This window comes from Canis lupus, chromosome 32 (assembly GCF_048164855.1).
Source record: "Canis lupus baileyi chromosome 32, mCanLup2.hap1, whole genome shotgun sequence".
NCBI classification, from domain to species: domain Eukaryota; kingdom Metazoa; phylum Chordata; class Mammalia; order Carnivora; family Canidae; genus Canis; species Canis lupus.
Genome location: NC_132869.1, coordinates 4,176,839 through 4,203,360, shown reverse-complemented (window position 1 = coordinate 4,203,360; position 26,522 = coordinate 4,176,839). Strand labels below are relative to the sequence as shown.

General features: G+C 37.4%; 1 protein-coding gene and 1 long non-coding RNA gene across 6 annotated transcripts in view; one reads left to right on the top strand and one right to left on the bottom strand.

Moving 5' to 3' along the window:
- The window catches only part of LOC140622882 (uncharacterized), a 55,851-nt gene extending 42,522 nt beyond the window's left edge, over positions 1–13,329 (top strand). Inside the window, exon 3 of the long non-coding RNA XR_012022557.1 lies at positions 11,942–13,329. This is a non-coding gene — a long non-coding RNA (uncharacterized lncRNA). The remainder of the gene's footprint in view (positions 1–11,941) is intronic.
- The window catches only part of SLC12A6 (solute carrier family 12 member 6), an 88,006-nt gene that overhangs the window by 52,037 nt on the left and 9,447 nt on the right, over positions 1–26,522 (bottom strand). Inside the window, exon 1 of one of the 5 annotated variants that reach the window (XM_072808645.1) lies at positions 19,545–19,802. The exons of the other annotated variants lie outside the window; for them this stretch is intronic. Coding sequence (XP_072664746.1) covers positions 19,545–19,668 — 124 coding nt within the window. The 5' untranslated portion in view covers positions 19,669–19,802. Of the gene's footprint in view, positions 1–19,544; positions 19,803–26,522 lie in introns of those variants that run through there. 5 annotated transcript variants of the gene reach the window in all.

Sequence of the window (26,522 nt, the reverse complement as noted above, 5' to 3'; positions counted from 1 at the left end):
TAGCTATGAGATGTAAATGTAAAGCAACACATAGAGAAGTTAATAAATCACTATTAGTTCTTCATGTTTCTAGCCTACCCAACAAAGGAGAGTCAAAAGATCCTTACCTGAATTTTTATTATAATAAGAACATAATTTTTAAAATATTTAGAATATACATCTGTCAAAAAACATGATTTCTGCTAGGACATAGTCTAATCCAAACCATCAGTCATGCAAGTGATTTGTGCAGACAGCTAACAATGGAGAATGAGCTATTGCAGCAATGAACCAAGGACTGTACTTCCTATACCATGCATATTTCTTAGTTTATTAAGAGAGATTTGCTGAGAAAATGATTTGGGCTAGGGGTGGCAAATAAACTTGGCAAATATATGTAGCAGTCAAATTCCTATAATGTTTAATTTCTCAGACCCTTCAATATGCTAATAATTACCTAACTAATCTCCAAAAGAAGAATATTTATCATTCTTAAATATATCTCAGAAGAGATAACTCACTTATCACCAAACATCCTATATAATTAGTAATCTATTATATATACTCTGAGAAGTGTTCAACTCATTCATTTCAATATACTAAGGTTAAAAGATAACTTCCTGAATCATCATTCCCATTTACTCACTCATTTCACTTAGTATCACCATTAAACCAGTATTCTCCAAATTTGCCCAGTCAAAAGAATCATCTCGAGTTATTTGTTATACAACAAATGCCTGGATCACATGACCATAATGACTTGATCTCATGGGCAAAGCCTGAGATTCTGCTGTTTTATGAAGGATCCAGATGATTACTACATATCTTCATTCACCAATTCAATTAGTGAATGATTAAGAAGTCCCAGGCATTAGGGATAGAGCAAAAAATAATAAGACAAATTCCTGCTCTCATAAGAGAAATAAAGAATAAAAGAAAATAAGATTATTTTCTAGCATTTATCATAAACCAAAATTAAGCACAATGAGTAAGAAAGTGGCTTTAAAAAGTCCTCAAACTAGGTAGCAGATGCATGCTGTAGTATTGTAAACCATGGTAAAGAGTATAAATTTTATTCTAAAAGTGAGGTGAAACAATTGGAAGGTTTTAAATAGCAAGAGAGGTCTCATTAGCTTTTTAAAAGATGCAGGCTGCAGGGTGAAGAATGGACTGTGGAGGGAGCAAGAGCAGAAATGAGGAAAGCAATTAGGAGTCTACTCCAGGAATCTTAGGAAGACATGGTAATGGCCATGGTAAAGACTGGTGAAATCCATGGTGGAGAGTGTGATAATATCTTCCAGAAGGAGTACTCTTGAGCTAGTCTTCATAGGTAATGTCCATGTTACTCTAAATTTTTAGTTCTTTCATTCATATACCCAACAAAATTTTTTGAGCACCGTCTACAAGCAAAACACTATTCTAATTACTACAAATGTAGCAAAATCCTTGCCATCCAAGAGCTCACATGATCAAAGAGCAACATGTATGTCAAGAGTGATGAGTTCTGGGCATCTGGGTGGCTCAGTGGTTGAGCGTCTGCCTTTGGCGCAGGTCGTGATCCTGGGTCCTGGGATAGAGCCCTGCATCAGGTGCCCTGCAGGGGGCCTGCTTCTCCCTCTGCCTGTGTCTCTGCCTCTCTGTGTGTCTCTAATGAATAAATTAAATCTTTAAAAAAAAAAAAAAAAAAAAAAAGGTGATGAATTCTAAAACCAACCAAAAAGCAGAGTAAGAGAATGCAGAAGATTTGTGGGGGAATGGTTTGTGTGCTAGTTTAGATACTGAATCTAAAAAAAAGTCTCTCAGATAATGTGATATTTAACCAGAAACTTGAAGTGAGGTATCTGGTCATACAAATATCTGTAGGAAGAACATTCTAAACAGAGGGAATGGTTAGTGTAAAGACCCTGAAACAGGTGCATGTTGGCATGTTCAATGAACAGCAAGGAGGCCTGTTACTAAAGGGAACTGGGTAAAAGTGACAGAACATGGGATAAGACATGGATATGTGTGAGGGAAAGACAACACAGATCATGTGGGGCCTTGTAGGGCACAGTAAGGACTTTGGGTTTTACTTTGAGTGAGCTAGAAAGTCATCGGAAGGTTTTGATTTATGCTTTAATATGATCACTCTGGCTGCTGTCTAAAGAATAGATAGGAAGGAAGGAAGGAAGCAAGCAAGCAAGCAAGCAAGCAAGAGGGGCATATAGAAGGCTTTTACAATGGTCCAAGAAAAGGTAAGGGTAGTTTGGATCATATCAGAAGTACCAGAGCTTGGTAAGTGGTCAGAGGCTCGGTATGCTTTAAAGGAAGGATTCACCAGGTTAGCATACTAACCTTGACTGGAGACGGTGGGGTAGGGTAGGAAGAAAACGAATCAAAGTTTTTTCCAAGAGCAACTGGACATACAGAGATGCCGTTTCCCGAGTTGTGGGAGACTGAGAGGAGGCACTGTGACAGCTGTGCAGCTGTCCTGGAGTAAATTTGAGGCACCAAGAAAAAAGAACACAAGATCTCAAAGCAGATTAAGTTCAGGTGAGATCCTAGCTCTATATATGCTATTCATGTAACTCTGCAAAAATGCTTCAATATTTCTTAGTCTTAATTTACTATCTATGCAACAGGAATCATACTACATCACAGAAAGTTATTGTGAGGATTGGAGATGGTAGATACTCATTCATTTTTTTTAAAGATTTTATTTATTTATTCAGAGAGAGGGAGAGACACGCAGAGACACAGACAGAGAGAGAAGCAGGCTCCATGCTGGGGGCCTGACGTGGGACTCGATCCTGGGTCTCCAGGATCACACCCCGGGGCTGCAGGCGGCGCTAAACCGCTGAGCCACTGGGGCTGCCCTAGATACTCATTTAATGGTAACTATTCCGAAAATTGAGATGAGCCATGAAATGACCCTTAAGAAAAATAATAAAATCTGTAGGGCTGCAAATAATTGTGACTAAATTAGAATTTATTTATTTATTTATTTATTTATTTATTTATTTATTATTTTTTTTTTCTAAATTAGAATTTAGATAGCTGGAGTTCTTTTTTAGAACTTTAAACATTTTGTAGTACAACGGTACTTAGAGTAATATGGGTGAATCCTTGGATTGATATACCCATTGACTTAAAATTGTACAGTTAAATGATGCTTATATTAAGTCACACTTGTCTTATTTCGAAATTTGATACATTGATAGTTTAGACTAAATATGCATTAACATATGATTTGGGATTTTTTTGATAATTACAATAGTAATTGTCCAAGAGTATCTGGATTACATTCCCATACAAGTTTATTAATGACTCCTATTAAAAAAAACAATAACAATTCAATAAGTTTTAAATATACCTAAAACTGTGTTGGGTACTATAGGAAATAAAAGAATGAGCGTAAGGTACTTCCTGACATTAAGAAGCTCACAATCTAGTTAAAGAGTCACATTCAACTTAAGAAACTAAAAAAGAATGGCAGTAATAATAGTATTTTATATTTAATAACATTTTACAGTTTTTAAAATATTTTCACATATTTCATTTGATTCCCATGATAACTCTGTCACATAGATAGGAAACATATAAAGAAGCTAAAGCTAAGTTAGGGTCAATGGTTTGGCCAGAGTATACGCAGAGTAAATTTCCTGGATTCTGATTCTCTACATTATGCTGGTCATAAAACATAGGTAACAAGAATGAATATTAGTAATATAGGTAACTCTTCATTATCCAGTAAAATATATTAGGAAATTACAACAAGGCATTTATGAAATAATTAAATTACAAATCAGCAAAATATATACATATTTTGCATAGCACAAACAGTGGTCATTAAAAACACTACTTATCCCAATAAGATGCACCGCTTCCCCTTGATTGCTTTTTTTTTTTTTTTAACAGGCTAAGAGTCTCTGCTTGGCAACAGTATCTAGCAAGATTAATACCATTTATATTAAATCTATCTTTAGTTTATTCTCTATTTATAGAGTGGCAAGCAGCTGGTATTTCATTTAGTGATAAAGGTCCTCTCAGTGATTTAAGATAAAATATTAAATGCAAAGACATGAAAATGGAAAGATTATAAAGGCAGTCTTTAAATGACTCAATTTAGGGAACTTTCCTATTATCATACCAAATCCACACAGCAGGCCTGTGAGGAAGAATTATTCCCATGTTTCAGAAGAAACTAGCTCAGAGAAAGCTGGAATGATTTGCCCAAGGCAATAGAGCCCATAATCTGTGCTGAGGAGAGGAGCAACATAGGCAGTATGAGTTCTAAGTAGAACTTTTAAAAACCTTAAAAATCATGGAGACCTCAAGATCATAGGAGCAGAATTAACATGGCACGTGTCTGAGATGGTCTGGTTAGAAGGGTTGGGTTGTATTAGCAAAAGTCTTAAGTCTAAAGCAGATGGAAAACAATTGAAATCCTCTATATAGAAGTCTCAAAACAAATCCAGTGTTTTAGGCAAGGAAACAAGTGCAATATGCAAAACAAAATGAATGCCAGAGTTATTAGAGATGGCAGGCATAACATCAGACCACTGTAATGTATCCATGTGCTAATGCCCATCTCTAACATGGTCTCTAGGATCACTAATATTAATTCAACTGATACTCTGAATGCCTACCATAGGTCAGGTACTGTGCTAGGTACTACAGATACAAAGAAAGTTACCCAGGGATGCCTGGATGGCTCTGTAGTTGAGTGTCTGCCTTCGGCTCAGGGAGTGATCCCAGAGTCCTGGGATCGAGTCCCACATTGGGCTCCCCATAGGGAGCCTGCTTCTCCCTCTGCCTGTGTCTCTTCCTCTGTGTGTCTCCTCATGAATAAGTAAATAAAATTTTTTAAAAATTTAAAAATTAAAAAAAAAAACGAAGAGAGTTACCCTTTCTTCTACAGAAAGGGTAGAGAGGAATTCCTTTAGAGAGGAATTATACAGTTATGAAACAATAAAAATAACTGTTACAGTAGGTACAAATATTGTGGGAATCAAAAAAGAAAGAAAACAAAATAAAGCAGTCAGGGATGGTATCAAGGAAATAACAGAGGTAAATCTTGAAGGATGGATAGTTTATCAAAAAGCAGAAAGGTGAGAGAAATGGAGAAGGGGAGACTTTTTTTTTTTTAAGGATTTTATTTATTCATGAGACACACACACACACACACACACACACACACACACACACACACATACACACAGAGGCAGAGGGAGAAACAGGTTCCTTGCGGGGAGCCCAGTGTGGGACTGGATCCCAGGATCCAAGGATCACACCCTGAGCCGAAGGCACTCAACCACTGAGCCACCCAGGCGTCCTGAACAGGGGAGACATTCTAAACAGGATTAACAGTCAGGACATAGATAATGGAGAAATTCTAGAAACATATAGGAACTATTATGCCTAATAATATACCTTTAGATAATATCAGGTATATACTACAACCAATAAACAATGATATATAATGTAATATTATGTATTAGCCTATAGTATCATGCATATAAATATATTGTACCTCATATACAACACTTAAGTTGACAGAAATGAAGAATGCTGTCATTGACCCAAAATAAGTGGGTAATAAGAACCAGTCAGCATACATGTTTCCAACTTCCCTGCCCTCATTTACCAAATCTAGTCAACTTCTATATCCATCTCTTTTCTCCTGCACTGCCATAATTTTAATTTAGATTCTTGTCCTTTCCAGCCTGAACCATGAAATAGCTCAATTACTTTCCCTGCCAATTCTCCCATTTTCAAACAATCTTGCATTTTCCTTCATGCTAATAATCCTAAAATCCTGCCTTTATTAAGTTCCTTCATTGCTTAAAAAACCAAACACTTTCAAAGGTCTCCTAATAACAGTGCCAGGAGTCGCCAACAATTTTGTGAAGAAATGATCATTCTCATTTATTTATATCCAGACATCGTGTGTGCGTACCAGTTCAAGTCCCTCCAAGGAAAGGAAAGGACTGCCTTTGTAGGTTCTGCCTCCATTCGTACTATGATTTCTCAGGCTGGGTGGGCATGGGGGTGCTGGTGGTAGCCGAGGCTAATGGATTCAACACCTATAAATACACACTGGTTTATTTTTTTGGATCCCTTGGCTTACAAGATGAACTCCAAAAACCTCATCCTAGCTTTCAGGTCCTTTAATAATCTTGCACTAGCTTTCTTTTCTCTAACCTTATCATTTGCTGGGGTTTGAACTCATGATGACCTCGAGACCTGAGCTGAGATGAAGAGTTGAATGCTTAACCAACTGAGCCACCCAGGCATGACATAGATCCTTTTATCGTTCATTACATCAGTTTTTCCATTGAAAGTGTCCTTTTCTTTCTTTTCCACTTACCTGAATCCTATGTCCTTTAAAGGGCCTAATCAAGTGCTTCTTTGTTTAGAACTATCCTGAGGTTTAATTTTCTGTTAGCTTTAACCTTCCTCTCAATTGTTGGGCATATACTACCTTATTATATTTTCATTAATCAACCTACTAATTCAAAGAATATTTACTAAGCACCTGCAAGTGTCAATACTATATGCCAGGCACTTGGGGATACACAACAGAACACAGTCGCTACCCTTTGGGATTTACAGCACATATGGGTAAAACAATTAACATTATGGTGATTAAAGCACTATAGAGTAGAGGTATATAGATAAAGAGATATGGGAGTGTGTAAAATACATTACATTCCCTGAAGAATATAATGGAGAGGCCATCAAGGAAGAAGTTTGAAGTTTGAACTCAGTCTTAAGGGGATTGTTAAGTTGGAATGCTCTAGATCATGAAGGCACATGTATGACTTGGTAAGCAGAAGAGACTTGATTCTGCAGGCAATGGGGAGACAATACAGTGTTTTAAATGGGAGAGTAAAAGGATGAGATTTATATTTGAGAAAAATTCCTCTGGTACATACTATAAGGATGGCTTTAGGAGGCTAGACAAGAAATGACAATGAACTATCCTGAGTATAGCAGCAGTGAGGATGAAGAGAAGGGGAGAGATCTGAGAAATATTTGGGAGACTAAAGGGTCAACAATTGGCAAAAAAGAGGGAAATAGAGAGGGAGAGGGAAGAGACAGACTATTTTAATACACTGAGGGGAAAGGGTCAATATATATATTTTTAAAGATTTATTTTATTCATAGACACACAGAGAGAGGCAGAGACACAGACAGAGGGAGAAGCAGGCTCCATGCAGGGAGCCCGATGTGGGACTCAATCCCGGGTCTCCAGGATCACATCCCAGGCTGCAGGCTGCGCCAAACCGCTGCGCCACCAGGGCTGCCCAGAAAGGGTCAATATAGAAAACACAGGATAGAGAGGGGGCAAGCAAAGTTCTAGACCAAAGGTGTATGGATGAGTATTAAATAAGAATGAAGAATGTAAAGGATAGATGTCAATATGGATGTTGGGAAGAGGCGTTTTGGAATTACAGTGTACTCTAACAAGTACAAGTTCAGTCATTTTCTGAATATAAGAGAATAGAGGATTGGGGGCTTAACAAGCATTTTAAGTTTTGTGAAGAATTTAAGAAAAAAAGAATTTAAGAGAAAGGAGACTGACTAGGATTATTTATAAGAATTTCTAAATAGTGTTAACAGTACAGTTGGAGTTGGAAATTGTGAATTTTTGGTGGCACCAATTTTCATAGCTGTGAGATAACGCACCCTCGTGTCCCCACCCCAGCAACACAGCTGCCAAGATTAACAAGAAGAAGAAAAAGTAAATGAAAAAAAATTTTGTTAAAGAAAAGATAAAAAGAGCAAAGGCCCAATAAATCAATCTAAGGTTGGGGGCTGGGAGGTGGGCAGGGTCAGGGTCCTTCTGCCCATTTAAAGTACTTGAGGGCAAGAAATTTAGTGTTGCTGTGACAATTATAGTTCTTTGTAACATAGTGCTATCTTGCATTCTATAAAACACTCAATGTTTGTTAATTGACTGATGATGAACTGATTTCAAAGAAAAATGTCCAGAGATAGAAATTCAAGACTAATTTCAATAAAAAGTTAGTGATAGAAATAAAAGCTGCAATAGACCTAGAACCAGGACCAGTCAGGAGTCTTATCTAAGCCACCCAGCCTGACTCTTGCAGCAGGGGCCCTTGGTCGTTCAGGGAGGGGGACATATACTGATGCTGGCAGAGGTGAAACTGATGGCACTGGGGACAACGGGCTCTGGGTAGAAGTGGAAGGAAACACTAGGTTATACAGGCAGAGCTGCCACTATTGCTGGGCGCTCATCAAAAATACCCTTCAAGTTCTCGTGCATATGCCAAGTATAAGCACTAGATTAATAGAGACCCCTGAGGAAACCAGTGCTGTCTAGAAGTGTGTTCCAAGCAAGAGAAATGTTCTTAGAAAGCCCCTTTTATTATTTGGGCTTCTGATTTGTAAAATGATGATGACATCTAGAACATATAAATTATGTTTTAAACTCATCTGAATAACTCAGTTGTGCTGAAACTCTTCATTTAGGAGTAAATCCACCAGGAGTTGAACTCATCTATGAAGAAGAGAGTTGTGATTTTAACACATAATCAGTAAAACGTGGGAGACATAGCAACTGTAATAGCAGAAAGCAGCTTTAATAAAAGCCCACAGTATAATATAATGGTTTCTTGGGCCAAATCCACATAGAAGAGGGCAGAACTTACATAGTTAATATAACAGAAAAATCTCCAAGAAGTAATCCTTATTTAGGATTTGAGGATTGTTGCAAACATTCAAGAAGGCTGTTGATACCTTACATCCTTCTTTGACAATGTGGATGACTTAAATGATTTTTCATGCACTATAGAAAAATATATTTCATGTTTCCTTCAATTTATATATTTCCTTCCTTCCTAGAGTTGGATGCTCACGCAACTGAGCCACTCAGGTGCCCTTCACGTTTCTTTCACTTTAAAAGGTAGTTTTGGAAGAACAGGCCCAACTACTCCTTAACAAGGAGGGTAGGAAATGGACTTGAATTTTAAGGAGCTAAAGCTTTGTATTATGTGGACTAAGAGCATACAATAAACATTCCTGATGTTTTAAGAGAATATATTGATTTCATGTCACAGTCAAATGTTAATTGCTTAAATTTAACATTTTCTAAAGTTTTAAACATAAAGAGAAGCTAAAATGGCAACAACTGCTATACATGTTGTATAGTGAAATTTTTAAAAACATTTTTAGTGTGTGTGAATATACACATGCACACAAACAGGTTTTGATTATTAATAAACGTGTCATGATCTTTTATAATTTAAAAATGCATAAATGTAATCTCATAGTCTCTTTTGAGACTGGCTTCTTTCATTCAGCATAAGGCCTTGGAGATTCATACAAGTTTTGCATGTATTGGTACTTAGTCTATTCATTCATTCATTCATTCATTTTCAGTCCCTTTATTTAAATCTTTTATTAAGATATGATTTATATACCATGTAATTACCCATTAAGTGTTCAATTCGATGTTTAATATATTCTCATTACTGTGCAACTGTCATCACAACATTTAACATTTGGTTCCCATACCATAAGCTGTCAATCTCTATCTCACTTCCCCACCTTACCCAATCCAAAGCAACCACTAACCTACCTTCCGTTTCCTAAACTGGTCTACTCTGGACATCTCATATAAATGGAATTATACAATATGTGGTCTTTTGTGACTGGTTTTTCATTTCACATAACGTTTTCAAAGCCCATTCATATTGTAGGATGTATCAGTCCTTCATCTGATTTTTATTGCAAGAAATATTCCTATTATGTGGATAGATCACATTTTATTTATATATTGATCACATTTGGGTTACTTCTCTCTCTTTTTGGCTATTGTGAATAATGCTGCTATGAACATTCCCATGTAAGTTTTTGCATGGACATATACTCTCATTTCTTTTGGGTATTAGGAATAAAATCACTGGGCCATATGGAAACTATTTTTAACTTTTTAAGGAATTGCTGATCTGTTTTCCAAGTGGTTACACCATTTTATGTTCCCACCATAAGCATATGAGTGCTTCAATTTTTCCATATCCTTGTTAACTAACACTTGCTATCGTCCATCTTTTTATTAGAGCCATCCTTGTGGATGTGAAGTGGTATCTCATTGTGGTTTTGATGTGTATTTCCCTCATGGCTAATGATGTTGAACAGCTTTACGTGTGCTTATTAGCACTTTTTCCTCTCCTTACTTTCCTTTGGAAAGCTTCTGCCTCTTTTTCCTCCCATAATGAGGTTTTCTTCTGACTCATTTAATACTTCGTCATAATTATTGAATTGCTCCCTGAAGTATGTCCCTTTGTTTAGCATTTATACAACACATTCCCAGAGAGTCTGTCATTTCCTTTTTTTTTTTTTAAAGATTTTATTTATCTATTTATGAGAGAGACAGAAAGCAGAGACACAGGCAGGGGAGAAGCAGGCTCTCTGCAGGGAGTCCAATGTGGGACTTGATCCCAGGATCACGCCCTGAGCCTAAGGCAGACGTTCAACCACTGAGCGACCCAGGCATCTCTACTATTTCTATTCCTTTCCCCAGTGATCTCTGTTCCACTTCATTTATTTGGTGGAAAACCTTTCTTACATATTCTCAGAATATTTAAGGGGTTAAGCGGTAACACATTTTCTAAATTTTTGCATATTAGGTAACACGTGTCCCCTTTTTTAGTGGAGATATCGTCACTGGAAATAAGGATTTAACAGTCTTTTTTCTCTTGGTAATCTGGATATTCTTCCACTGTCTCCCAATTTCCAGTGCTATGGGTTAGAATTATGATGCCAGTCTGACACTTTATAGATATATCAGGTTTTATCTGGAAGCCTCCAAGATGAATCCTTGCAGTTCAAAAAATTTACCAGGATAACCCTAGCTAGGTTTGTGTTTTTTATCACTGATCTTCCCTGGAACTTCTTTCTGCATGTTGAAGCCTTTAGCTCAGGAAATTTTTTCTATTTGTTTAATTATTGCTTTTCCTCCATTTGTTTCTTTTTCTGGAACTTCTATTTTTTTTAATTTTTATTTATTTATGATAGTCACACAGAGAGAGAGGCAGAGACACAGGCAGAGGGAGAAGCAGGCTCCATGCACCGGGAGCCCTACGTGGGATTCGATCCCGGGTCTCCAGGATCGCGCGCTGGGCCAAAGGCAGGCGCCAAACCGCTGCGCCACCCAGGGATCCCTGGAACTTCTATTAGCTAGGTTAGGTGCCCTGAATCTATGCTCCAAATCTTATCTTTTTTTCCAATCTCTTTGTAATTTTGGCTCTATGCTTTTGAAATATTTCTTCCACTTGATCTGCCAGGCCAATAAATGATCACATTCATTCATTCCTTTATTCAATAACTATGCATTCACTGCATGCTTCTATGTGCCAAGTGTTCTAGGCATTGGGGGTTGACAACAGACTAGCAGTGTACATAAGAGAAAAAAGTTCCTGCCCTCACAGTGCTGACACTTTAGTGGACATAGTATATAAAAAAAAGTGTTTATACAGGGATTGAGAGTCAGATGGTAGTAAGTATTTAGCTGGTAAATCATATTTTTTGCTCTATAAAGTCTTTCTTTGTACTTCACTTGAACTTCCTTAAAAGCTATTGTTTATTATTTTCATATTCAAGTTACTGTGTCCTCCAGTATTTCTATTTAGCTAATCTATCACATTGTTAATATATTTTTTTTCATTGTTAATATTCTAAGTGATTTTTCTCTTTCTGGTTGCTTGGCTTCCCTACATGGGTTTTTTTCTTTCTTGTCTCAGAAACACTTAGGTTTCATTGTTGGAGGACCACAAGTGAGAGGAATGGATAAAGCAGGCAAGATGCCTGTAGGTGGGCAGTCCAGTAGGCAAGCTGACAGCCTTGTGGAAGCCCATGGGGAAGCCTCCCAGTGTTCAGGTGTCCTTATACCTCCCAGCCTTAGAAACAAAGAGAGACCAGTTCCCTAACTTTTTCTCTTTCTTCTTTCCTCCAGGAGTCCATGGATCCTTATCAAGCCAAGCTCTTTCCTAAATCTGCTATTGTTACCCTCATCCCAAGGCTCTTGTCTAGCCCTTGAGGAACAAACAAGCCCTGTGCCATCCCTCACTGACAGCTCCCACAGAACCCAGGCAACACGTGCACCTGGATCCAGGGGCCACTCGGCTCAAATAAGGCAGATGATGGCTGGAATCAGGAACAGAGAGATAGTGAAATCTAACCTTCCCAGAACCTGCTCTGAAAAGTTCTGTTTACAGACTAATACTAAAAACATTTAAAACCTGGCAAATAGGTCAAAAATTTTAAAAGCCTGTTAAGTGCAAATATCTGTGAGTTATATCATTTTCAACTACTGCCCTAATGATAAGCTCTGGAAATAAAAAAGATCTTAATGTTACTTGGACTTCAAGGATATGACTAGATGAATGAATAGTAAAATAACTATGTTAAATAAAAGAAGTCAGACAAAAGACAGCACATTCTCTAGGATTCCATTCATATAGAATTCTAGGAAATGGTAAACAAATGTACAGTGACAAAAAAGCAGATCAACGGTTGCCTGGAGACCAGGGAATTAGGTGAGTGGGTTACAAAAGGGTACAAGGAAACATTTTGAGGCGATGGAAATGTTCATTATGATAGTCATTTCCGGGGCATATACAGATGTCAAAACTCATCAAAATGTACACTTCAAACATGTGCAATCTATTTCACATCAATTATACCTCAATAAAACTTTAAAAGAAATACTGGTTGGGAAAAATATTTGTAATTTATATCATAAAGAGCTGATATCCCTAAATATAAAGAACATCTAAAGATAAAAACACCAACAGGTAAGAGGTATGAACAGAAAGTTTGAAATTTTCCATAATAAAAATATATAATTTCTAAAAAATATTAGGACACTATTCTTAGCCCTCATATAATTCACAATATGGTTGAAGAGATATGGATATAATTATGAAGTCATTGCAAGTTCAGGCCATACTGCAAAGTATATGTGCTGATAGATATGGATAGATACAATGATCAAAGTTGGGGTAGAGGATCAGGCAAGTTCATCTTGGAGGGTCTTGAGATGATGGAGTCTGTACAATTTTTTTGTGGTAGACAGGAAGTAGGAAGAAGAGAAGAGGGTTCAGATGAAAAACATGAACAAAGGCAATGTGATTGGGGAGGGGGTGGAGATAAAGACAGCTTTTGAAAAGGACTCTTGCTGAGTGAAGTAAGTCAGTCCGAGAAGGACAAACATTATATGTTCTCATTCATTTGGGGAATATAAATAATAGTGAAAGGGAAAATAAGGGAAGGGGGAAGAAATGTGTGGGAAATATCAGAAAGGGAGACAGAACGTAAAGACTGCTAACTCTGGGAAACGAACTAGGGGTGGTAGAAGGGGAGGAGGGCGGGGGGTGGGAGTGAATGGGTGACGGGCACTGGGGGTTATTCTGTATGTTAGTAAATTGAACACCAATAAAAAAATAAATTAAAAAAAAAAAAAAGAAAAGGACTCTTAACTCACCATTCTTAACACAACCATTGAAATCTTTTCTCACCAAAAGGCTAGGTGTTGCAGTGGAAGGAACCCAAAGGAAAGGAAACCTAACTCACTTTGTGAGGGGTTTGGAATGGATCAGAATCATTTACACTACTTATGCAACCATATTCAATCTTTCCCATGTCTATGTTCTACCTGTAGTAGTATTTTTCTCTAAACAGACTTGTGTTTTTATCTAGCTTCATTCTAAGAATAAGATCCATGAAAAGAAACATAATTTTTTCTAATACACTAAAATAAAATAATGCACTCATATGTGCATTCTTAAAAGTTATATTAAAATTCTTTCACTTAGGGATGCCTGGGTGGCTCAGCAATTGAGCCTTCCGCCCAGGGCACAATCCTGGAGTCCTGGGATCTAGTCCCACATCAGGCTCCTGCATGGAACTTGCTTCGCTCTCTGCCTGTGTCTTTGCCCGCCCCCCCCCTTCATGAATAAATAAATAAAATCTTAAAAAAATATATTTTACTTACTCCATATGCCCATCATTTACCCTTAAGCCTTTAATGAAACCTCTTTTCCCATCTCACTGATAAGTGTACATCTCTCTAGAAATCTCAGGAGCAGAGGGCTAGTGAACAATTATCAGAGTATATCAGGATCCTTGCTTGTTCAGATTTCTCAAATTTCAGCATCATCTGAAAGAGTATTCTATTTGTGGAAATACTCTACATCAAATTAAAAAAAAAATCCAACATGTGAAAAGGTAGAAGCAACAATTTTCTTTTCTTTTTTTTTTTTTAATTTTTATTTATTTATGATAGTCACACAGAGAGAGAGAGAGAGAGAGAGAGAGGCAGAGGCACAGGCAGAGAGAGAAGCAGGCTCCATGCACCGGGAGCCTGATGTGGGATTCGATCCTGGGTCTTCAGGATCGCGCCCTGGGCCAAAGGCAGGCGCCAAACCGCTGCGCCACCCAGGGATCCCAGAAGCAACAATTTTCAATTAATTTTGAGAAATACACAAAGACAAAAGAAACAATGTAAGAAGAATTGGTAACTACTGAGACAACAGAGCAATAAATAATTATGCGTCTATTTAAAGTAGAGGGAAAACCTGGTGTGGGGAAAAGAAGAGGCTTTAGTCACAGAGACCCTTATCTAAATTCCCAATCTATCACTTAAACAGGGTAATTTCTTAGCACCTAACTTTCCTCATCTCTATAATAGGGATAATGGTTACCTGTCCTGGTTGTTGTGAGGATTAAATAAGCCAATATCGGTAGCACACCTGCACACTCCAGGTACTCAACAATTACTACTATAATGTTGATGACATTTTGTAATGTAAAGTCATTTCCTTTTTAACCTGGCAAAACCGAGACATGCTGAAGTTTTTAAAGTCTATCAGCTTACAATCTATTTTGTAACCTATGCCAAATGTATAAATTCAGTCTGAAATGTGAAAATGGAGTATTTTACAATATGCTACAACTACACTTAATATTTTATAACCCTAAACTAAATGTTGTTTTGAGTGTAGAATATAATATTAAGCAATATACATGCATATATATTTTTGAGAAATTTTATCTTTATAGCATTAAACGAGTTCCAATCTGGTGTGACCCTTTGGGGCAAAGTAGTAGACGGTACACAGAGGGTTGAACACCAAGCAAGGAAAATTGGGGAAAGATTTAAAAAAAAAAATTGTAAATAAGAGTATTGAAATTTGGGGAGGTGTTCTTTCTGACAATAATGGAATAGTAGGGGCTGGGAAGGTAGGCAGAAAAACATGAGCAATGTTTAAGGAAAACTTTTGACCTTCATATTTTAAAACAGCGTATCTAAATTTTTGTTAATTAGGGATGCGTGGGTGGCTCAACAGTTGAGTGGCTGCCTTCAGCTCAAGGCGTAATCCCAGTCCCTCCGGCAATTGAGTCCTGCACTGGGCTCCCTGCATGGAGCCTGCTTCTCCCTCTGCCTGTGTCTCTGCCTCTCTCTCTCTCTGTCTCTCTCTCTGTCTCTCATGAATAAACAAATAAAATATTTTTTAAAAATTAAAAAAATAAAAGGGCACATAACAGAACTTTTACATCTTAACTATTTCAATGTTAGTCAGTAAAAAGAAAGCAGTCATATCACCTTCTTTAAGACATCGGCTTTCATGGGTAACAGCAGTCTAATGGCTTGCGGATTTCTAATAAAATTTAAACTAACACAGAATCTCTCTCACGTAGGATGTTCTCATTCCGTTTGGATCACTTGACAGCTAATGTCTAGAGATACTGTTCAATACCAATACAGGTATCTTTCTTTCCTGTTACAGGTCTGTTTCTGAAAATTTCCTTAGAATCCTATTTCAAAGGAAGGGGAAATCCTCCAGTCTGCTACCTGTATCAAGTGAAGGTAAATCCAGCAGCTGAAATCTGCCTAACCCACAGACAGTGTAAGATCTGATGAATAAGGCATCCCTGGGTGGCGCAGGGGTTTGGCGCCTGCCTTTGGCCCAGGGCGCGATCCTGGAGACCCGGGATCGAATCCCACATCGGGCTTCTGGTGCATGGAGCCTGCTTCTCCCTCTGCCTGTGTCTCTGCCTCTCTCTCTTTCTCTCTCTGTGACTATCATAAATAAATAAACATTAAAAAAAAAAAGATCTGATGAATAAGGGAGAAGATGTGGAATAATCATTTCAGAGAAATACTTTAACAAACTCAATATTTAAATGAATGAAATATTTATACCTGATTAAGTAAATGCAATAAACAGTTGCACTGTCCTATAAAAGCCATCACAGATGTGAGAACTACTCATATCAAATCCTCTGGACACATGGCACATTAAGATATAATGTAACTTACTTTTAAAAAACTAGGACTTGGCATCCTGGTGTGATGTTTTAACACTGGCTCTGCTACTACTCACCATGTAATTCTAGGCAAGCACTTATGGTCTTAATACCCACTATTCCCACAGAGTGAGATGAAATTGATAATCCTTCATTAAGTAGCCTCATTTCTTAGCTCTCTTTACCACATGTTCAATATGCTAACAATTTTTTTTTTTTTAAGATTTATTTACTCATGAGAGACACACGGGGTGGGGAGGCAGAGATACAGGCAGAGGGAGAAACAGGCTCCATGCAGGGAGTCCAATGTGGGACTTGATCCTGGGTCCCCAGGATCACGCCCTGGACCGAAGGTGGCACTAAACCGCTAAGCCACCTGGGCTGCCCCTGTGCTAACAATCTTAAACTTTTGTTTCCCACATGCCCTGTACCTTCCTCTCCTACCTTATATCGTGCTTTTACTTGTCATCTTCTCTAGACATCCCTTCAAGAACCAGTTACGTCCTATCCTTCGAAATACCTGTCTAGGGTCTCTTCTAGGCAATATTATTATTCTTTCCATCACCTGTTACCCAAAGCTGTTTTTGTTCTTATTAAACCACTAATTACAATAAGTAAAAGGTAGGTCTTATTTTTGAACACTGTGTCACACGTGTTAAGTGCTTTATATTCATTTTCCCATGTAGTTCACAACCACCATGTAAAGTAGGTACTGCTATTCCTTTTATCAAAGAGTAAAGTAGGCTAGAGAAGTAACTTGCCCAAAGTCACTCAAGTAATAATTAATACAAATTATCACTACTTTTATTTAGTAATAATTAATTAATTACTGGGATTCAAAGCCAGGTCCCTGGCTCCAAAGCCATTCTGCTGTCTTTGGTGGGGAACTTATACTTTCTATGCCTTTATAGCCTTAAGATAAAAGTACAACACATGGCATGATACTTGCACTGAACATGTGTCTAGTTAAAGAATTTAAAAGGCAGAGAAAAAGTCTATTCACTGAATAGCCTCTCAGGTGTAATTCGACTGAATTTGTAGATACACAAATGATCTGATAATGTCTCTATCCTCCAGGATATCTAGTTTGTCTGCTGGGGGAAGAGAGACAACTGTAACAGGTGATTGCAATACAGATGTGTTTCATACAATTTCTATGCACAGGCTGCTGGGAAAACAGGATGGGGCACCTAACCTAGACAGGGAAGGAGGAAAATAGTCAAGAAAGATGTTATAAGTCTGAGTTTCTGCTTTTCCCTTCAAAACTAATTAAGCAGGGTTCCAGTAACTAACATAGCAGGGATTAATGTACTTCTTAAAATTACCTATTATGTCTATATTCATATTTCTATTTTATCTCAAATTACCTGTCTAGTTCAAATACATCTGTTTTAAAAAACATACTTTAAAGAATGATTTACTTTCTAAATATGTTCTATTTATATTACAGTACACATTTTTCTCTCTTTACAAATACAGAGAAACATGAAAAAAAGCAACTGGTTAGAAAAACAGCTAACGTTAGAAGTGCTTCTAACATCCTCAAAAATGTTATAATCCTAAAATCAAAACCAAAAAAAACCCCCGAAAACCCAGAAAACTTAATTAAAAGTTTTCTCCATATGTTTCCCTCCTTCTCCTCTAATTTAATCCTATAGTAAACAAAATACAATTTAGGTAATATATTCCCGTCAGTTGTTCACTTACCAAACAACAGTTCATTCAAGTGGATGCTTTCCGGCTGTCATGGAAAACGCCAAAATAAAACGCCTTATTAAGTTCAAGTTAGATTGTATCTGTCACTTCTTCTTTGCCCAAAGCAATAACTATGGAAGAACATAAATTAAGCCTAGCATGTCACTTATTACAAAGTTGGCTATCAAAAAATTTTTTTACAGCTTTTCTAGGTTAGATGACTTCAACAGTGTTGTAATCTGAGTAAAGCAGATTTCACCAGACATGATGGGACGAGTAAAGATGAAATAATAAAAGGAGTGAAGGAAATAAAAACCAATGAAAAGTGGAATGAGGTACAGATAATTTCACTTGTTTGCATTTTGTGAAATTAAGACAATAGCAAAGCTAAAAACCTAAAAGGAGTAAAATATAAGGGCAGCAAACAAGCAGCTAAGAAAGTTTGAACTTCAAACACACAATCAGGAAAAGAAAACCTTAACTTCTTTGAGTTAAAGTTGTGGAGAACCAGGTTCAAGTTCAAAGTAGGCTAAACATTTCAATTTATCACTCAACTATTCAGCAAAACAAAAATCTGGCAGACAGATTTTTCCATAAAATCCTATTTCCCCCTGGTAAATTCTCTCACTAGAAGGAAAAAAATAAGCAAAGGGAAATTTTTTTAGTCCTTGTCTGTAAGGTAGAGATTCTTAAAAATTCACAAAGATGACTTGTAAGACAAGAGACAGTAAATAGTTTACAGAAAGGAATTATGATGTGTTACTTGCCATAAAAAGAAGTTAGACTCATGGAATTAAAGGGAATTTTGAGACATTCTCTTAGCCTTTATTCACATACTAGATAAATTCTTGGATAATTCATGAAATTTAGAGACTTAAAAAATAAAGGGCTTCAAACCACACCTATATTTAATGCAATATTAACATTTTAATTACATTTCAAAATTCAAAACCACAATTCCCCCAGCAAGTGTAACTGTTATCATTTAGAGAAAATAGAGATAATCTCATTCAAACTTAACCCAATGCTGTGCTAGTCACCATAACGATCTACTGTACTTCTTTCATTAAAGAATTCTTAAACCATTCCGCTACTGAATTAATGATTAACTGGTAAACTGAGGCAAAATACTGAATAACCTGAGAAGTCACAAGTGCAGAGTCCACTGTACAAAACTACTGAACCATACTCTTCCCTTTTATGTACTTTCCCAGATATAATTTAAACTGTCTGAGCAAAGGGTGCAATTTAAATTCCACGTAAATTGACTTTTACTGTGCCTTTCTTTTTTGCTTGAAAACTCTTTTCACACATTGCCACTGATTGAATTTCACCTGTAGGTAATGAACACAGAACTCATTGTGGGGAAAACAAACCAGAATGTGAAAAGAGAGAAGTTATCAGATATACAAGGGAGTGATACAGTTGACTGAATAGGACTTCAACCACAATACTTTCTCTCCATCCTTCAGGGGTTACGTTTAATATTTTAGTTACCATTTCTTTCTGGAAAGACCCCGTAAGTTCTGAAAGCTCCCAAGCTGAGGACTCACCTGGTTCATCCAAATGCTGAATCAGGGCTCTTCTTTCTGCTAAGCTGGGCTCCCCCTCTTTGGAGAGCGACGCTGCTGCCCCCTCTTCTGGGTCCTCTACCTTAGTCACGGTGAAGTGTGGCATAGCTACAGTTAGGACTCCTGTGCTCCCGCTGGATTTACACTCTCCTTCAGCCTATCTTCCCTTGCCTGCCTCCTCCTCAGTGCCCCTTTCAGACTCAAATCACTGCCTACGGGAGACTGAGGCTGGAACAGGGAAGTACTTTCTGCTCACGTGACCTGCAGCCCCAAGGGAGGGGAGCCAGGGAAGACACGCCTTGAGCCTTGCTCGGTGTTTATCACTCACTCTAAGGATTAAGTACTCCACCCCTGCTCACGGTAGTTAAGCTCAAGGATCCCAAGAACTGTGTGGGCAGCTTTCCCAGAGCTGCCAAAACTGAGAGTGGGCACAATTCATGAACTGCCGCCCACTGTGTGCTCACCCACGTTTCCTTCAGTTATTTCCACCCCTATGTGCACATCATCACATCAACCTCTGCCCTCATATTTCACACCAGAAAGATTAGGGAACAAGTTCATTGTATAAACATTCCTTTTAAAGAAAAACTGGCACACTACATCAGTTTAGAAAATGAAACTATTTGTAAGCTTCTGTTGTTGCTTTATTTTAAAGCATATGAAAAATAGTAATTTCTTATTGTTCATTTTTTAAAATGTTTATTCATGACAGACACAGAGAGAGAGAGAGGCAGAGGGAGAAGCAGGCTCCATGCAGGGAGCCTGACGTGGGACTTGATCCTGGGTCTCCAGGATCAGGCCCTGGGCTGAAGGCGGCGCTAAACCGCTGGGCCACCCGGGCTGCCCCTTAATAGTTGTTTTAGACCTACTTTGTACTCTGCACTAGAAACTCCCCCCCCCCTTTTTTTTTTTTAAAAGATTTTATTTATTTACTTAGAGCACAAGCAGTGGGGTGGGATAGAGGGAGAAGCAGACTCCCCACTAAGCAGGGAGCCTGACGTGGGGCTTGATGCCAGGACAGTGGGATCATGACTTGAGCTGAAGGCAGATGCCCAACCAACCGAGCCACCCAGGCATCTTTAGGAACTTTTCATTATGATCTCATTTAATCAGCACAGAAATATTAGGCTAAGGAACTTGCCCAAAGCCACAGTTTATAAACAGTGAAGCTGAACCAAAATCCTGTAATACTCTTGTTAGTAGGTAGCATAGAAGTTTCAAAAAAAGACAACTCATATACACTCTTCTAAAGTTTATTTCATGGGTTCCTGTTTAGCACTGATTTGTGATCTTGGCTACATGCTGGAATCATGTGGAGAGTTTTTTTTTTTTTTTTAAGATTTTATTTATTTATTCATGAGAGACACAGAGAGAAGTGGGGGGTGGGCAGAGACAAGCACAGGGAGAAGCAGGCTTCCCGCAAGGAGCCTGATGCAGGACTCATCCCTGATCCCAGGATCACACCCTGAGCTGAAGACAGATGCTCAACTGCTGAGCCACCCAGGTGTCCCATGTGGGGAAATTTTAAAACTACTGATGTCTAGGTCCTGTCCCAGATATTCTGATTTAATAGATCTGGAGTAGAGCTTGGGCAGTAAGACTTTTAAAAGCTCCTCTACGTCCCAGATGATTCTAACAAGCAGCCAAGCTTGCAAATTACTAAGCTATAGGAAAGAGAAAAGTTGATCACATAAGACGTCTTTGTCACTATTTTTATCTTTGTAATTATTTTATCTTTGAAAGGTGTAGTAGTGCCCTTAGTGATTTTTCCACACTTAGAACTCAGGTAGTTCCTCTACTAATTTATTCAAAGGAACTTAACTACCAAATCATCAAAGATTTCAGTATCATATTCTGGGTTCCAAATTCTTTAATATTTTAGTGCCAATGGATATTTCCAATAGGATCTTGGCCTTTCATAATTAATGAAAAGAGTAGAACTCTGGCTAATCATCTACAGTTGATGGACATGAACGATGACTTATGCTATAAATCTGGGTACAGCTTGTGCATATAAGCCTATGTACAAATACTATCCTGTCACTTCTCCCCTCTAAAAAATATCCTCAAACTAAACAAGCAGGAAGGTAACATATTCCTGTTAACCTATGATAGAAGTATTTCTTTACCAACTTGATGCTTTGATACCACAGTCTCAGCAATTTTAAAATAGTTCTACAATGGATTGTAGATAAAAGTGCAAGGGCATAAAAAATAGAAGGCAAAGTTAAAGTAATACAGGAAAAGTCTGGGGGAGGACTGGTAAAGCTGAGGTGAATGATGTGTGGGGAGTGATTAGATAGAGAAGGTAGGATGTAAGAAACAGTATTTTGGGCACCTAGGTGGTATAGTCCGTTAAGCGTCCAACTCTTGGCTTCAGCTCAGGACTGATCTCAGGGTGGTGAGATCAAGTCCCTCTTTGGACTCCATAGTCAGTGTGGACTCTGCTTGGGTTACTCTCTCCCCCCTTCTCCCTCAACTTCCCCTCCTTCCCTCTCTCTATATGTGCATGCTCTTCCTCTCTAGAAAATAAATACTTTTAAAAATTTTTTTGCATGCATGCTCTTTCTAAAATAAATAAATCTTTTAAAAAAATTACAAATAGCTATTTAAGTACAATAAACTACTATAATGGGGGCACCTGCCTGGCTCAGTTGGTAGAGCATGCAATTCTTGATGTTCGGGCTATAAGTTGGAGCCCCACATTTGGTGTAGAGATTACTTAAAAAAAAAAACAAAAAACAGGGATCCCTGGGTGGCGCAGGGATCCCTGGGTGGCGCAGTGGTTTGGCGCCTGCCTTTGGCCCAGGGCGCGATCCTGGAGACCCGGGATCGAATCCCATGTCGGGCTCCCGGTGCATGGAGCCTGCTTCTCCCTCTGCCTGTGTCTCTGCCTCTCTCTCTCTCTCTGTGTGACTATCATAAATAAATAAAAAACAAACAAACAAAAAACAACAACAACAAAAAAACAACTACCACCATAAGGTACCACTGCATATCACTATGATGGCTAAAATTAGTAAGACTGAGAACACCAAATCTGGTGAGAAGGTGAAGCAAAGTGTACTTTTATACATTGTTACTAGGTGTAAAGTGATTCACCCACTTTGGAAAAAGGTCTATCTAGTATTCTCCCCTATAACCCAGCAATTGTACTCCCAGGTATTTATCCCCCCAAAATGAAAACATATTCCCACCAAAAGACTTGTTTAAGATTATTCATAGCAGTTTATGAACAGTAACCCAAAACTGGAAACTCAGATGTATATCCATAGGAGAATGGATAAACAAACTATGATATATTCACACAAAAGATTACTATTCAGCTATAAAAAGGAATGACTCAGTGATACATGCAACTATATGGGTGAATTTCAAAAAGATTATGCTAAGTGAAAGAAGCCTTAAGAGAGTACACAGTATATGAATCCACTATATTCAGGTTTTAGAACAGGCAAAATTAATCTATGGTACAAGAAAACAGGACAACGACTGCCTCTCGGGGGATGGGAGCATGAGAAAACTTCCCAGAATGACAGTAATGTTCTGCATCTTGTTGGAGAGTTTAAAATTCCATGGGTGTATGCATTCATCAAAATTTAGTTGATGTTCATTTAAAATTAGTGTAATTTATTATATGAAAACTTTATCTTAAAAAAAGCTGCAAACCCTCAATTATAATTAATAATATGTATTTTGAAGTATCTGGGGGGAGGTGAAATGATATCTTCAATTTACCTTGAAATGCAAATAATAAGATGGATAGATAGATACACATTAGGAAATGTTAATGATACACTCTGACTGGAGGTGTTCACTACAGAAGTCTTTCAACTTTCCCGATGTTTGAAATTTTTCATAATAAAATGTTGGAGAAGGGATCCCTGGGTGGCTCGTGGTTTAGTGCCTGCCTTTGGCCCAGGGTGCGATCCTGGAGTCCCAGGATCAAGTCCCGCATCGGGCTCCCGGCATGGAGCCTGCTTCTCCCTCTGCCTGTGTCTCTGCCTCTCTCTCTGTCTCTGTCATGAATGAATAAATAAAATCTTAAAAAAAAAAATAAAGAAAATGAATATACAAGTCAGAGACTGGGAGAAAATACTCCTAAAATAGACACTCAACAAAGGACTTGTATCTTGCATATATAAAAATCCTCTACAACTCAATAATAAAAAGACAAAAACTATACAAAATAGAAAAAAGATTTAAATAGGCAATTCACAAAGGAATTTATATAAATGGCTAAAAGCTCTTGAAAAAGTGCTCAACATCATTGGCTTTCAGGGAAATACAAATTAAAATCACTATTAAAACTGTTAGGAAGGGCCCCTGGGTGGCTTAGTTGGTTAAGTGTCTGCCCTTTGGCTCCAGTCATGATCCCAAAGTCCTGGGACTGAGTCCCTCATCAGACTCCCTGCTCCTTCCTCGGCCCCACTCCTCTGTTTGTGGTCTCTCTCAAATAAATAAATAAAGTCTTAAAAAAAAAAGCCATTAGCAAGGATGAATAGTAAATGTAGGTGGGAATATAAAATAATACAACCACTTTGGAAAAAGGTCTGGCAGCTTTTGTTTGTTTTTAAAGATTTATTTATTTGAAAGAGAGTGAGCAAGTGTGCACATGTGCAGAGGGGAGAGGCAGAGGGAGAAGGAGAGAGAATTCCAAACTGACTCCATACCGAGTGTACAACCCAAGATGGGGCTAGATCCCAGGACCCCAAAATCATGACTCAAGCCAAAACAAAAGTTAGATGCTTAACAAACAGCCATCCAGGTGTCCTGGTCCGGCAGGTTTTTAACATAAATTTTGAACAAGTATGTTTATAGTAGTTCAATTCCTAACAGCCCAAATAGGAAACAGACCTGTTATCCATCAATAAGATAAAGAACCTGCAGTATATTCATATAATAGAACCAAGAATGATATATTCAACAACGTGGATGAGTCTCAAAAACATTTTAAGTTACATATTGCATACTAATCATATGCATATAGAAGAAAGCATTTAAATTGAAGTATAAATGATGCCTGCAACTTGCTTTGAAATGCTTCAAAAATAGGTCCAATGGAAGGAATAAATATGTAGCAAAAACAAATACAGCAAAATGCTAATTGTAGCACTGGGAAGATAAAGATAGGGGTGTTCCTTCAATTTTTCTGTACACGTGAGAATTTTCATAATAAAATGTTGGAAAAAATACAATGAACCGAAGTTCACTGAAATCTTTATAAAGATCTTCAGATCTGAGTATAAAACAAATCACTTATGGGTCAAATTCCATTTCACATAAAATTTAGGCAGTTACATAAATGCTAGTTCTGTACTTCTACTTTATAGTGTAGAATGCTGTTTGAAATGAGAGTCATCATACAAATTTGAAATATTTAGTTTCACATTAAGAAAACTACAGTATTTTTAAGTAGTAAGACATAGAGTAGGCTAGGGCAAAAAAGGCATTGATAATTACTCCCATAGTGCTTTGTACATTAGGCCAAATATTCAGTTTCAGTAAAACTTTATTTGTGACTACATTCCATTTTTTATAAAGGCATGCCTGCCCGTTCTATAAAAGAATGGATCTACTATGGGTAATATTTTGAAGGTATGTTTTGCCATGCTACACTAACCAATTGCTTCTTTTTAATCATAGCTAAACAACTCATGACAACTAGCATTGTGTCTTATTCAACCCATTCATTAAAAAAACAAAGACAAATTTGATGTAGTAAAAGATTTAAACAGGGAAAGTCAGTGGGAAATTATTTTCAACACAGGATTCTCTTTCAGGTTGTACTATACTATATGGTTATAGTACATTTGTTCTAAAACTCAGTTTTAGAGCAAGCCATATATGTAGTTCCTCTTCGTTCTCAGAACCTGAGAACTGTATTGTACAAAAGCCATACACAAATAATCTAGAACCACACTCTGTCCTGCTGAAGTGATTGTTAAGAATCTACTAATTCATGTTAAAAATGGATCCAGGATGCAAGAAGACCGCCATAGTAAGTGAGCAGTAAGCAAATCCCTGTTTCACATACATTTTGAACACATGAGTTTTACCAAATGCTATTCTGTTCATTCCTGAGAGCATCCTGTAGATATGATGCTAAGGTTTTAGTAACATTATACTATTCTTTAAAAAAAAATAAAAAATGCAACTAGAGCTTGATCAAAGGTACCAGCATGCTATTAAAGTTGGAAAAGTATAAAATAGAACAGACTAGCTTCCAACACACACAATGTAGACTTAACTCATCTGTCTACACCTTTTCATAGAATTCTGTCTCTCATACTCTCATACACACACACACACACACACACACACAATTTAGTGGGAGTGGTGTGCAAAGAACAATGGATTCTGATTTGGAAACAGATTCAAACCTTTGGACTCTCTTCTAAACTCTTGAGTTTGAAGATACTATTCAGAGTACTTTATCTACTATTATGATCCAGCCACACTTAAGAGAACTTTTAAAATTCTGACCAATTAATAGTTTTGTGATTATAGTATTTGGTTCACTACAAATGGTATTTTTATAAATAACAGAAAAGAGTATAATCTACATCCAAGCAGTTGCTTTTTCTGTTTTTTCCTCAAGTGTTGTTTCTAATGTAGTAACTTATTACTTCAAATATTTAGGATAGACATTCTCACTGAATCATTATAACCACCAGCCAGCAACTAAATAGAAGTAGAAAATATTATGCTTTCATTTTCTTGATCAAGGTATATTTATGATAAAGTTTGAGCAACAAAGGTTTAATTATGTTTTATCATCAGTTATAAACCCCATACTCTTAATTCTATAAATCTAACAATAAATCTGTAATAATTCATCTTGAGATGTTGTTTGACAAGAAAAAGATGTGAATCACAGAATTTCTTCAAAATACCTGAATTATAGAACTTCTAAAAAAGTACAGAACTAAAAATGTTTAACTTAAAATTTAAAAAAAA